General features: G+C 45.9%; 6 protein-coding genes across 6 annotated transcripts, besides 2 other annotated features; 4 read left to right on the top strand and 2 right to left on the bottom strand.

Moving 5' to 3' along the window:
• Positions 1 to 1,222: 1,222 nt before the first annotated feature.
• FPSE_02852 (uncharacterized protein) lies at positions 1,223 to 2,394 on the top strand (the record flags this gene model as incomplete). Its single annotated transcript, XM_009255971.1, has 5 exons — positions 1,223 to 1,344; positions 1,397 to 1,566; positions 1,620 to 1,864; positions 1,916 to 2,058; positions 2,106 to 2,394. 5 exons carry the CDS (start codon positions 1,223 to 1,225, stop codon positions 2,392 to 2,394), a joined length of 969 nt encoding a protein of 322 aa, XP_009254246.1.
• Positions 2,395 to 2,911: 517 nt separating this feature from the next.
• Positions 2,912 to 2,948: a microsatellite.
• Positions 2,949 to 3,027: a microsatellite.
• Positions 3,028 to 3,036: 9 nt separating this feature from the next.
• FPSE_02853 (uncharacterized protein) lies at positions 3,037 to 3,864 on the top strand (the record flags this gene model as incomplete). The annotated part of the gene is made up of 1 exon (XM_009255972.1): positions 3,037 to 3,864. The coding sequence occupies one exon, from the start codon at positions 3,037 to 3,039 to the stop codon at positions 3,862 to 3,864; it is 828 nt and encodes a 275-aa protein (XP_009254247.1).
• Positions 3,865 to 4,156: 292 nt separating this feature from the next.
• On the bottom strand, positions 4,157 to 5,599 carry FPSE_02854 (uncharacterized protein; the record flags this gene model as incomplete). Its single annotated transcript, XM_009255973.1, has 5 exons — positions 4,157 to 4,484; positions 4,610 to 4,818; positions 4,976 to 4,982; positions 5,051 to 5,147; positions 5,527 to 5,599. 5 exons carry the CDS (start codon positions 5,597 to 5,599, stop codon positions 4,157 to 4,159), a joined length of 714 nt encoding a protein of 237 aa, XP_009254248.1.
• A 1,754-nt stretch (positions 5,600 to 7,353) lies between these two features.
• FPSE_02855 (uncharacterized protein) lies at positions 7,354 to 8,834 on the top strand (the record flags this gene model as incomplete). The annotated part of the gene is made up of 5 exons (XM_009255974.1): positions 7,354 to 7,511; positions 7,683 to 7,990; positions 8,040 to 8,383; positions 8,430 to 8,756; positions 8,793 to 8,834. The coding sequence occupies 5 exons, from the start codon at positions 7,354 to 7,356 to the stop codon at positions 8,832 to 8,834; spliced, it is 1,179 nt and encodes a 392-aa protein (XP_009254249.1).
• Positions 8,835 to 9,912: 1,078 nt separating this feature from the next.
• Positions 9,913 to 11,558, top strand: FPSE_02856 (uncharacterized protein; the record flags this gene model as incomplete). The annotated part of the gene is made up of 4 exons (XM_009255975.1): positions 9,913 to 10,189; positions 10,241 to 10,372; positions 10,422 to 10,721; positions 10,774 to 11,558. 4 exons carry the CDS (start codon positions 9,913 to 9,915, stop codon positions 11,556 to 11,558), a joined length of 1,494 nt encoding a protein of 497 aa, XP_009254250.1.
• Positions 11,559 to 11,751: 193 nt separating this feature from the next.
• FPSE_02857 (uncharacterized protein) lies at positions 11,752 to 13,000 on the bottom strand (the record flags this gene model as incomplete). Its single annotated transcript, XM_009255976.1, has 3 exons — positions 11,752 to 12,214; positions 12,264 to 12,341; positions 12,390 to 13,000. 3 exons carry the CDS (start codon positions 12,998 to 13,000, stop codon positions 11,752 to 11,754), a joined length of 1,152 nt encoding a protein of 383 aa, XP_009254251.1.
• Positions 13,001 to 13,296: the final 296 nt, after the last annotated feature.

Genomic DNA, 13,296 nt, shown 5'->3' with positions numbered 1-13,296 from the left:
GTGACGATCTGATTACGACAAGGGTAGAATCGTCCGAGCACGCCGAGCAAAAGATCCTGGTTTCTGTTCCCCGCAAAGACGTATGGCTCAAGACCTATCAGCAGATAGAGTACGTCACCCACTTGGCAGAGATAAGACACTTTATTCGCGAATGACTGCAGTGATCGACGTCGATAGTATTGGGTGGTAATAAATATTGGTCTCACATGTCTTGGCTGTGTAGCCAGCATTCAGGCAGCATTTTGATGATGCGTCCTCTGTCGTAGGCAACAGAACAGTTGACCCTTGAGCTTTATTGTGTAAACATGAGTGACCTAGGACCCTGAATCAAGTTGGCCTGGATTGACTAATACTTCAAGCAGCCAAGCTATCTGTTCACCAGATCTGTACTGACGGACCCGATAAATATGCCACTGACTTGGCATTACTTAATTAGATGATAGATCAGGTTATACGAAACTACGAATTACCTGTATTCATATAGTTTCGGATATCTGTATTTATTTCGCCTCATCAAGGTAAGATGGAAAGATATCATACCATCTCTATGACATTTCTACAAGTCGAGGGACCTCTCGATACCAACAACCTGGTACCCACAGCTTCTTGAACCATTGGCAAGAAACCCGTGAAACAATTATTTGTTCGATTGTCGATTTGAAACAGCCGTCATAGCATAGCTCTATAGAACGAATCTGGATATAAAGCCTTCGGGTGCGAAACACACGCGACGACAGGTTTAGTTTTTTTGTTACACAAAACACCCCAATCATGATATGGTTTGCTAAACCTCCAAATTACCCCACGATACCTTCCGCTTCCCGTACCACCTGGACCCGATCCAGCGTCCCGGAACGAGTGTTTCCGACTTGAGTAACGTTTTTGTTTCTATAACCTATTGGACTTGAGAAACAAACCTTCACGAGGACTTCAATGTTTTGATACTTTGGGGGATATGTCAAGACACGGAAGCTTCGTTGCAATTATTCCACCAATCACGTCAATGGAACAATATTGAAATCCATGATCAGGGTAGTATAAGGATCTGCAAAGACAGTTGATTCGAGAATTCGCGAGATCGGAGATTGGGGGTTTAACTTCAGCTGTAACCAAATGCCCGAGTTGACTCTCATACCTGTGTAGACGTGAATAGTATTTAGATGGCATCGTAGCCCGAGTAAGTTTGTGATATCGACAGACTCACTCGACTCCAAACATCAACATGAGACTGCTTAACATTGTTTTCTTCTCCGGTATTGTTACGGCAGCACCTGGTACTACTCTGCAAGGCAGAGCAGCGGCAAATGATCCGTGTAACATTGGATATTGCACCCAGAATGGAGGGTAAGTAAACAAGCTTTGACATCGGCACCTTCAGTCGCATTAACATAAGCAGTACAACTGGTGGTGGCAGTGCTTCACAAGTAACTGTGAAGACTCTGGGTGAACTCACAACAGCAGCCAATGCCGCTGGACCGGCAGTCATCTTTGTCCAAGGCAGTATTTCTGGCGCAGCCAAGGTACAAGTTGGATCCGACAAGACCATCATCGGGAAGACGGGAAGCTGTACGTGCATCCAAGTCTATTTTATATGCCATCTACTAATTCTAGTCATCAAGCTCTGACCGGTATTGGTCTTACGATCAACGGAAAGAAGAATGTCATCATTCGAAACATGAAGATTTCCAAAGTCGAAGCAACCTACGGTGATGCAATCACGATCCAGAAGTCCACCAATGTCTGGGTTGATCACTGTGATCTCTCTGCCGTGAGAGGTGACGACAAGGACTTTTACGATGGTTTGGTGGATCTTTCGCATGCTGCGGATTGGGTCACTATTTCGCACACATATCTCCATGACCACGTAAGTCATCTAGAATATCTGGCGGTATGAAATACTAACGACATGCATCAGTCCAAGGGATCATTAGTCGGCCACTCTGACAAGAACGCTGCTGAAGATGTAGGCAAACTTCACGTCACATACGCCAACAACCACTTCAACAATGTTCGAAGCCGTGGTCCCCTTCTTCGCTTTGGCACAGCCCACATCTTCAAGTTTGTCTTTCAATAATGTTTTCTGACCTTTACTAACGCCAGAACAGCGGATACTACGATACTATGGACACCGGTCTCAACAGTCGCATGAACGCTCAGGCGTTGATCCAATCTTCAGTGTTCACCAACGTTGGAAAGAAGGCTATTTTCAGCGAGTCAAGCTCTGAGGTGGGATACGTTGTTGCGGAAGATGTTGTTCTCAACGGAGAAAGTCAGAACACTGCACCAAAGGGTACTCTGAGTGCCAGTAAGATCCCGTACAAGTTTACTCTTATTGGATCTGGCAAGGTTGCGTCTACCGTTCCGGGGCAGGCAGGACAGAAGCTCAGCTTTTGATCAACTCTAATAAGGTGGAAGGGAGCAGGCCAAGTTTTATATAACATGTCTCTGAACAGAGCATCGCGATCTATGTAGTTCTATTCGTACCAAGTATTGAAGTTGTTCAATTCTTTATCTTCAGGTTGTTCGATAACGAGTGCGTCAGTCAGAAATGGGATAATGAATCGGGTTTTATTCCTCCGATCTGACTATTCCCGCGAGCTATCTCCGAGATTAGCTCGATTGATGACCGCCAGGCGGACTAATGTTGGTCCAGCGAATCAAAACACTTCTCGCTCATCCTCGCGTTGCTTTCGGCTTTTTCTCGTGCTTTTTCGCGACCCAATTAATCACAGGACCCTTGTTTTGTCGGCCAGATCTCGCTCGAGATGTACGCAAGCACTGCCGCCATGGCCAGCACTCAATGTGAACAAAACATTATATATAGCATGTTTCCTTCGATTCATGACTCGATATTCTCATTCACAATCAACAATAAGCAAGCATCTACTAAACACAATATCCTCGCACAAGACTTATCATCTCTTGTCTTATCTCATCACATCTTATCTACACACTTACACACTTACACACTTACACACTTACACACTTACACACTTACACACTTACACACTTACACACTTACACACAACACCAACAATGACTGTCACATTTATCGAAACCGAGGGGGGTAAACTCGCCGTCGATATTTCCGGAGAAGGCCCTCTCGTCATTTGCTCACCAGCTATGGGCGACTTCCGAGATGCATACGACCCCCTGGCCACTGAACTCCGCAAAGCCGGTTACCGAGTAGCCATGGTTGATCTTCGCGGTCACGGCGATAGCTCCACAACCTTCAACCGCTACGGTGACGAAGCAACAGCCAATGATCTCATCACCCTTATCGACGCTTATGGTGGCGGTCCTGCCGTATTGGTTGGTGCTTCATTATCTGGTGCAGCCGCCACTATTGCAGCTGGAACCCAACCTCATAAAGTCGCTGGCCTTATCCTCATCGGCGCATTCCTTCGTCCAGGTACTGGCAAGCTTGTCGCAAGCCTCTTCCGTCTTTCTATGAACCAGCCTATCGGACCCATAATCTGGAAATCCTACGCTCCCAAGCTTTGGCCCGGCCTTGGTGACAAGACGCAAGAGCGAGTTGACCGATCTATCAAGATGCTCACCGGCCCTGGACGCTGGAAGGCATTCCACGCTACTTTGTCAACAGACCATGCTGTCGTCCAGCCATTCTTGAGTAAAGTTAAGGCTCCCGTTCTTGCTGTCTATGGTGATGCCGATCCTGACTGGAGCGATCCTGCTGAGGAAGCTCGTTGGGTTGCTTCGAACTTCAAGGATAGCGAAGTTGTCATGATCAAGGGTGCTGGACATGCACCCCAGTTGGAGAAGCCGGCGGAGGTTACACCGGCTGTTTTGAGATTTTTGAACCGCATCCAGAGCGAGGGAGCCTTCAACAGCAGTAGCTCTTAGAGGGATGACACACAGAAAGATTTCTAGGGGTGGGATTTATAATTCATTGTTTAATCGCAACGCCGGATGGTTTGAGTTTAGCATTAATACGGACCCTATTATAGATATGGATTTATTCTCTCTTTATTTCCAACAATCTTCTGCTCTTTTCACTCATTCTGCCAAGTCTCAGGTGGTGTAAGATGCTCTCGCTGAAAAGGTTTTAACAAGTTGTTGGCTCGAGTAACTCCCTTGACATTTCATTTAGCTCATCCATTTGGTGTAAATTAAATCTCAGTACTGGGGTATCTCGCTATCTATCCGTCTCCATCCGCGCATTAGCTTTCACTATAGTAGTCGAAAAGGAGTGATCGGTTTCGATTTCAGTGTCCTGCCTCGTCATAACAATTGTCGCCAATGGCTGATCAATGAAAACACTCCCTTTGTCATTTGTCTCAGTAGACTTTCCACGTGTTACTCGCGATAATATGTCCCTGACAAATTGGCGAGCACCTGGCATGCAGGCAACCATCATTCCTATACTCGTTTCCACCATAGACCAGATGACTGTATCGACAGCGTCCGCTACTGGAATATTAACAATAGTGGCTTTCGCTGCAGACATAAAAGTTGTGACATACCTGTAATGTTTTTCGATAAAGCAAACTTCGATATATATGGTATACGCACTGTACTAAGTATCGTGAGTCTGGCGGCTTCATTAGCTTGCTTCGAGACATTCGCCAGATACATCGTGTGGACTTACAATGCACCCTCGCCAAACATGGACATGATTCCGATTTTCTTCTTAGGTTTGATGCCGATTTTCCATAGTTTTGTCATTGAAAGGATAAGCATCCACACATCCAAGGCGACGTTTATCGCTCCTTGGCTTGTCCCTAGCCAGTCACCACGAACTGGCCAAATGCGGCAATCATTGAACCTAGCAAAGGTCTGTCTAATCCATGTCTGTGCCTGCCGTGTAAGTCATCAGCGAAATTAAACCATCCTTATTTTAGCAGAAACCTTGCAAGGCAAGCGGGTAGAACGGTGACAAAGCCTCACTATGCCAGAAAGGCTGGCCGCGGGAAGTATGAATCTGGAAAGTCAGGTCAGCCTCTCTAGACAATACCTTTGGCCTACTTGAGGATTTATTACACGTTTCTTTGTCATTACTCTGCCAATCTACAAATATCCTCAGACTCACAGGATATCCAACACCATGTCAATCTGCTTGATGACTCGCCTCCACTCTGCTTTACGATACAGATGCTGCTCAGATAAACTCAACAGTTCCACATTCGCTACTGGAAATATGTATCGGTGCCCGTTCTACTCTCAAGGAGCTCAACGGGAAGTTCCGAGTCCATGCCTGGGAATAAGAACGATTCAAACGGAGACAAGATGCTTTATCTACAGATGCGCGCTATGGGCGTCTGGCGATCATAGTACTTATTTCGAGCCCTGTCCTTCAACAAAAAACACGGTCGCGTGGCCCAATGGCAAGGCGTCTGACTACGAATCAGAAGATTCTGGGTTCGATCCCCAGCGTGATCATTTCTTTTTGCTCCTCAGCCCTTGATCTGTTCTTTTTTTTTTGGTTTTGGTCGCAAGCTTTAAGATAACAAATCATTTTCTGAGCCCTTGATACGCCGGTCTTAGTAAGTCGAACGATTGACAGACCTGCGTTAGTGGATATAGCATCACTTGTCATTGATGCAAATGTAGTTCTAACGCTGAGAAGGGTTATGGACATGTTTGTTAACATTCATATCGACGAAACTATTGACTCGACTTCTAAGATAATCCAAGGAACGCCTTGCCTTTTTCCCGGAAAACTGGGATCGACACAGTAAACAGTTATTGCAGCTTTTCACATTTATTACAAGGCTAGAATTATGCGTCATGGATCGGGACAAAACAGGTGAAATAGCTGACATAGACTAGGATAACTAAAGAAGAAGAAAAGGTCTAGATACAAGGGAAAAGGTACTTCTTTATAGCTTGTTGAGTCTATTCACATACAGTTTGCCTTGGTCAGTGATCCGAAGCTTGTCCGGCAGTTTGTCCCTTGTTTGGACAATCCGATCTGATTGGACAGTCATTTGTTAACAACGTTGCGATGCTACCCTGGACCCTGAAGCTTGTTTCGTGTCTTACCCTAAGTGACAAACACTTCAGGCCAAATAATTCGGAATAGTGTGTATGAGGTACATCATGAGATGTGTTACCTGTTCATTGATGACAACGTTGTGTCCTAAATCCAAGTGCATTTATCTGTCCTGAAACTTCCTGGCCTGATCAACGACAGTTGACGCAGATAGTTGAGATTTTCCAGGCTGAATTCGAGACAGGAGGAACACGACGCTAACACCTCTGTGTGCAAAAAAACAAGATAGAGATACTAAGTTTCAAGTCTGCACATACCCTTTTCTCTTGTGACTCAAGAGGATACAGAATTGTTAGTAACATGATCCAGCCGTCTCTCAAAACTGCTGTCTATATAACTACCAATAGCAGTGATGACTAACATCCAATATCCGGTGTGGTGTATCGGTTAGCATACCGCGTTTTCATCTCGAGAAATCCGCGGCGAGCGGGGTTCGATTCCCCGCACCGGAGACACGCTTTGTTTTTTGATGTTTGTTCTTATTCATCGCGTCATGGATAGATCTCGAGTCGTGTGCCTTTTTGGTGGCAAGTGGAGAGTTGTGGTGGTTTGTGGCGGAGTGGCTGGTGGCAGGCAGTTTGTGGAAGTAGACGCTTTGCACCGCCACCTTGTGGTCTATTGTATCCTTGTTGGTTTTAGTTACTGTGGATCACGATACCCTCAATGGACTCTTGAGACCCACGAGATTCATTGAACCGCGACAACCTGCTCGGATTGTCTATGTGTAGCTTGAAATATCTGACTACTACTAGCTTTCATATCCAGTATCTAGGTCGGTAAAAAGCAATAAGCTATCATTACGTGGACATGCAAAAATGGAGGCTGAGGGATTTGAACCCCCGGCCTTTCGCAAGCATTCGGAACAATGCAAAGCGAACGTGATACCCCTACACCAAGCCCCCGTTATAAAAAATGTTTCTTATTAAGGGATATAAAGTCTGCAGCAAGAACCAACACCGGGGTATCAGGACAAGACTCATCTCAGAAAAGATAAGAACTGATAGACTTCTGGGAATACATCAGGAATTAATAGCCACTCATTACTGTTTATGTCAGATTGACTTGGTGAATGGTTCCTCTGCTATGGTTCACTTATCAGAGGGTTAGATAGGTACATTTATGTGACCGAAATGACGATATCATTCTCTTTTGTTGTCAAGAATGAGCAAGAGCAATCTGCTACTGCACGAACAAGTAGAATGCTGAGGAAGAAACAAAGTTTGGATATGATCAGAGTTTGCACACGTGATGCATGCAATCAAAATGTCTTGAGCATTGCTGAGCGTGATGCCACGTAAAAGAAATAAGAATTGACGAGAACATCAAAACTTGTGGTAACCATGGCGCCCCTAATATCTCTTAGGGCGCGTCTCATTTCTGCCAACAGCCACTCCTTTCCCTCTATCTGTTTGCGTCGACTCAACTCAAATCGCCGTCATTATTCCAAGATGCCGCCTCGCACCCACGATTGCGGCATCGATGCCGAACCGATCTACAGGTACGAACCAGGTGGCTACCATCCTGTTGAATTAGGTGAGACCCTAAATGATGGGAGATATAAAGTTCTCCACAAGTTGGGTTGGGGTGGCTTTTCTACTACATGGGCTGCAAAGGACCAGAAGTATGCCCAATCAAGACCAAGGAATACAGTTTGCTAATTATGTGCCAGGACCAATTCCTATGTTGCAGTAAAAGTCAAGATCTCAAAGGATAAAGACACCAGAGAACTCGACGTCTTGCAAGCACTTTCTGCTCTACCCAAGCATCATCCTGGGTCATCTCATATCAATCAACTGCTAGATCATTTCACCATTGACGGCCCGAATGGTTTCCATGAGTGTCTGGTGCTGGAAATTACGGGTCCCAACATTGATGACGCCGCCTGCAGCAGACTTCCTGCCACCCTTGTGAAAGTTATCGCTAAGCAGATACTGCAGGGGCTTGACTTTCTCGCTGCTAACGATATCGCGCATGGGGGTAAGCTTTAAATCTTCAGTGTTTCTTATTATATTGACTTTGCTTATAGATTTACACACTCGAAACATTACTCTTGCTGTGTCTGATCTAAGCGCTCTCAGTGAAGCAGACGTTGTTGCCAGACTCGGGAAGGTCGAGACAGGTCCAGTGACCAGATTAGATGGTGGGCCTTTGGAAGATAATTCTCCAACTCAGATTATTCGACCTGCGTCATTTCCGACAAGCGATATTCTGCCGGAAAATCCATCAGTCAAGATTATTGACTTAGGACAAGCCTTTTTTGGTAACAACGCTCCAAGAACGCTACATAACCCCATAGCTGTGCGGGCACCAGAAATCGTTTTTGGGGACCAGCTGAATGTTCGAGTGGATCTATGGAGCGCTGGCTGTCTGGTGAGTAAACGTGTATTGGATCATATTCAATACAGTACACTAACAGGCACAGATCTTTGAACTTGTAACCGGGCAACCTCCATTCGCCAGCATGCAATACCCCAATAGTCTAGTAGAGCAGATGCTACAAGAAATCCCGGACGAACTACCGACAAGATGGCAGGCCAAATGGCAGGTAATGCAAGAAGAGCTGGCTAAAAGTCGTGCTAAGTGGCCTGAAGATGAAGGTGATGAGATATTCACGCTCCAGGAATGGTTAGATGAATGTTATGATTTTCACGATAGGGAGGCCGGGTTCACGAGGAAAGAACTTGCCAGCTTGGCTGAAGCGATTGGGAGCATGTTGAGGCTTGAACCGTCGCTCAGAGCTACGGTAAGCGAAATGCTTGCCCATGACCTGTTTCGATAGAAAATGTCTAGCGGCAAGGCTGATGTAACATGGGGTCAGTGAAGAATAACGCAAACAATCCAGGCTTTGTAAAAGGCTCAGAAACGAACTCTCTTCCATGTCAAGGGAGGCTCATAGACAACCGCTCAACTCCACTCTATAACACAAATATGTATCAAGTAGTAAGGTAGAGAGCTTTTTCAATACTAGAACCGTTCTATAGTTTCTTCTATCCACGTGGTCAGTGATTGATGAAGAGTGAAGGCCATAGAGACTGAACAGTCGAAGATGCCATTTCGACGCTGGACAGTGTCATGAATGTCCAGTGGTTGATTCCGATATAGACGTCATGGCCAGAGCTCTTAATATGCGTCTTTGGTTCCAATCTAAACCCTCTCATCGTTTGCCTTGCCGAACAAGCAGTGCCTGTGAGCTTATGTCTTGGCAGTAGATATAGGCTTATTTAATCAGCTACCGCTAACGAGTAACCTTAATTGACAACGCATACTGGAGCAAGCGTTTGAGCGCTAGCTCCATGGCTGGACAACCGAAGTACCATCACCTGACTATAAAGCAAGGATTCTCACAATTAAGATTCCTTCGATAGCGGATCAAGTTCTGAAATTAAGACAAGGAATATTCCGGAGTCCTCGGCATGGAGAGCAATGAACAATGATCTCGTGGTTTATAAGTGATCTGGCTGGACTTAACAGTCTTACATATCGGTGACATGGTTTGGGATTCGCGGTTGATGACAGTCTGACGGCCAACATACCCACATACTTCACCATATGGGCCCTAGAGATCAACCCTTTGGTGATCGAGATGTATGACGATTTTGTGACCATTATTTGTAATCTGGTGAGAAGAAAAAGTCTCCATCAGGACGATGACGTGATATAACGGCATGTTTGCTACCATTACAAGGTAGAAGGAATTGAGGCCCAGGGAGATAGGCTATCAACAACCAATCGTATACAGTTACCCATCAACCCCTCACCTGAGATGATGTGAGAGCTAGTCACTAAATCAGCCGTGCAGGCTGTTGGGAGTTCTATATGAAGAGCGTGTGCAACCGATAAAGCTGAAGGTCGTACTTGGTTCTTCCTTTCATAAACTGTGTTACAAGAGTTATCCGAAAATGGCATCGATCCTGTTACAGAACGCCACTTTGTTGGTCCCTCGTGGCCCCGGAGATGATCACATCGTTCCACTCAAGAACCATTCGCTCTTGATTGAAGGCAACAAAATCACTCGAATCGCAGCTCAAATTGATCCACCGTCTGATGCAACTGAAGTGATTGATTGTACTGCTAAGCTCATCACGCCGGGCTTCATCGACACGCACCACCATCTTTGGCAAACGCAGATGAAGGGTCGACATGCAGACCACAGCTTACTTGAGTACATGGCACCTGGTTCGTATTGATCCGGCGACCTTGAGAATGAGATTATTAATTGCTACACAGGCAACATGGTGTCGCGCAGCTACAAACCGGAAGATGTGTTCTGGGGACAGTTGGGTGGATGCCTCGAAGCCCTGGAAGCAGGGACCACCACCATTGTCGATCATGCACACATCTCATACACCCCCGAGCATAGTAAGTGAGCTTCAATGATGTGGTGAAATCCCAACTGACGTTCGGTAAGATACCGCTGCTTTGTCGGGAACTATTTCATCTGGCATCCGATCTATCTACTGCTACACACCAACAGGAAGGGTCAAGACCTGGAAGCCATTCGAGTTTGAAGACACTCTTATCCCGGATTGGGTCCTCGAACAGTTGACCGAACTCTGTCAACGTGGCCCTTTCAGCGATGGACGTGTTACCATGGGCTTTGGATTCGACTTTTACTTTCTTCCAAAGGAAGTACTCGTCGGAATCTTTAGCAAAGTGCGACAGTTAGGAATCAAGACTATCACGTCTCATTATGTGGCAAATTTGCTTGGTCAGTTTGACACCCTTGTTCTATCGTTACCGACCGACTAACCCCATGGTAGAGGGCTCCCTTGTAGACATTCTGGAGGGTTATGGTCTCCTCGAGAAAGACATTCTCCTATCTCATGCTACTCCACTAAACGACTCGGATGCTGAAAAGCTCAAAAAGGTCGGTGCAGCTGTCTCCTCCACCCCCGAGATTGAGCTCCAGATGTCTCATGGATGGCCAATTTGCTTCCAAGAGAACTGTACCTCTATCAGCTCTCTGGGTATCGACTGCCACAGCAACAACAGCGCAAGTATCGTGACACAGATGCGGATTGCAATCCAGGTTGAGCGCTCTCGTCGTAACAGTAAAATTATCGACACCGGCAAGTTCCCCGGACGGAATCAAGTGCATGTCCAGGACGCATTCCAGTTGGCAACGATTCGCGGCGCCAGGGCGATCCATATGGAGGACCAGATTGGCTCTCTGGAAGAAGGCAAGATTGCTGATCTTCTCATCTGGGACACTCTCAGTCCTAGCATGATATGCGCAGTTGAAGAAGATCCAATCGGCGCTATTATCAATCATTCATCGCCTTCCGACATTGAGGCAGTGATTGTGGATGGCCAATTCAGGAAGCGTGATGGACGTCTGGGGTCGATTAAGCTTGACCTTGAATTAGCGCCCGGGCTGAAGCAGGACAAGACTGATGTAGAATGGAGTGACGTTGCGATGGAACTGCTCAATAGTCGAGAGAGAATCATTGCGGACGAGATAGAGATTGGCGCTGATGATCGACAATCAGCTTTTGAGAATGGGTTGGCGCTATTTGGAGTTAAAAGGGACAAGTTGATATTCTAAGAAGGGGATTCCGAAAATAGCACAGTACATAGCACATAACAGTATATGAATATCACATAGATCCTTTGTAATGTAGACTTGGTCGCAATGTATCTAGTCAAGATAATGCTCAAAAGTATGATTTATGATGGAAACCTTATCTTCAGGTATCTAGTCAAGAGTACTTTTATTACAATAACAGCTATGATCTTTTCTATGATGAGGTAACAAGTTGGGCAATGCCTACACCCAGTTGCAGTATTGATAATATCAAACTCAAACTCCCTATGAGCAACACAGCCCATAAAATATACCACTGTGCTGGATTTCGTTTATCTCTAATCATCGCTCGAGTGCTTGTTGGGTGTTGTTCTTTGTTGTAGTTCTGAATCTGGAGAAGTCGTTCTCCCAGCAATGGGAAACCATTCCAGGGCGTCAGAAAGTCTTGGCCGTTTAGCGTTCTTGATGAACCTGGTGGTGATTGAAGTAGAATATGGTCAAACTTTCCCTGGAAGAGATCATCGAAGGCCGCATCGTGATCTTGCCATGGCTGGCCAAGAAATGCAACTTTATTGGCTAGGTTTCTTGATTTTCGAGTGGCTCCAAATATGAATCTGAGGGATAAGAGGACTTCTCGATGTAACGAATTTGTAGGCTCACAAAGGCCTTTGAGGATCCTGCATTTCTGTTAGTGACTGCAATAGTACACATCTGCTGATATCTTACTGATGTATGATCTTCTGATAGTTGCCGTTGGAAAGTGCAAGAAGGCATATAGAGGGATATTGGAACATGTGCAGAGTTCTGGTAGGAAAATCCAAGATAAGATGCTGGCTTAAATATGGAACCCACTTGATGTTGAGACGACCAATGTGGGTTAGAGAATGGAAGTTCAAGTTGGACAAATAGAGCAGATTATCTATGAGGGCTCTTTTATCACATATCTGTGGGATTAATCCCCAGGGTCGGATAAACATGTTGATAGACCGTATGCAATCCTCCATGTGTGGATTGGACTGCTTTAAGGAAGGACCGCCTTCGATGGTGCAAATATTTGAGACAACAGGGCTTTTCCAGTTGAAAAGAAAGGACACCCAGCCGATAGAAGCAATTGCCATACGTTGTAAGGTGGGGATCCGTTGTTGGGCTGCTGGAAGGGGAAGCTGCAGGCTTAGCTGGAGGTTCAGGTCGCTGGCGATTGCATGCACTGTATGCTCTGGTCCCGTAGATTTTGCCGTCAGAGCTTGCGATGTCAGTAACAATATGCTCCAAATGGTGGACGTGCTAAGTTGTATCGCGGAGAAGGAACCTGGTACTTGAGGCTGAGATAATGAGGTTTGCACGAAATGGGCGATGCATCTGTCAATACGCGCTAGCCCTGGGTTGAGATCGATGAGGGTGCGGATTGAAGGCGAAGCATCGGCCAGCAACAGCTCTTTGAAAGTCTCTCTGGAGTGACACATTATACTTCTCAAGATAACAGTAGACACTTTGAGTGCCGAATGATGAAGAAAAACAGTGAGAAAACGAACAGATGCCGTATAACGTCAAAGTAGGATAACCCACTTAGCTATGTATAAGAAGAGTAAGGCAAAGCGGGAACAGTGACAACAAATACTCTTGGCTAAAGGTCCCGCAGCAGCGAGGGCATGAAACCCGGCTGACTTCCTGCCATTGTTTCGCAGTGTGACCGGTGTGGACGTGGCTGTCATTTATGAGTGTTTGTGTGTTACGATGTTTCACAACCAGGCTGTAGGCG

The sequence above is a fragment of the Fusarium pseudograminearum genome, chromosome 3 (assembly GCF_000303195.2).
Source record: "Fusarium pseudograminearum CS3096 chromosome 3, whole genome shotgun sequence".
NCBI classification, from domain to species: Eukaryota; Fungi; Ascomycota; class Sordariomycetes; order Hypocreales; family Nectriaceae; genus Fusarium; species Fusarium pseudograminearum.
The sequence above is the reverse complement of the archived record's forward strand: the minus strand, read 5'-3'. Positions and strand labels throughout refer to the sequence as shown.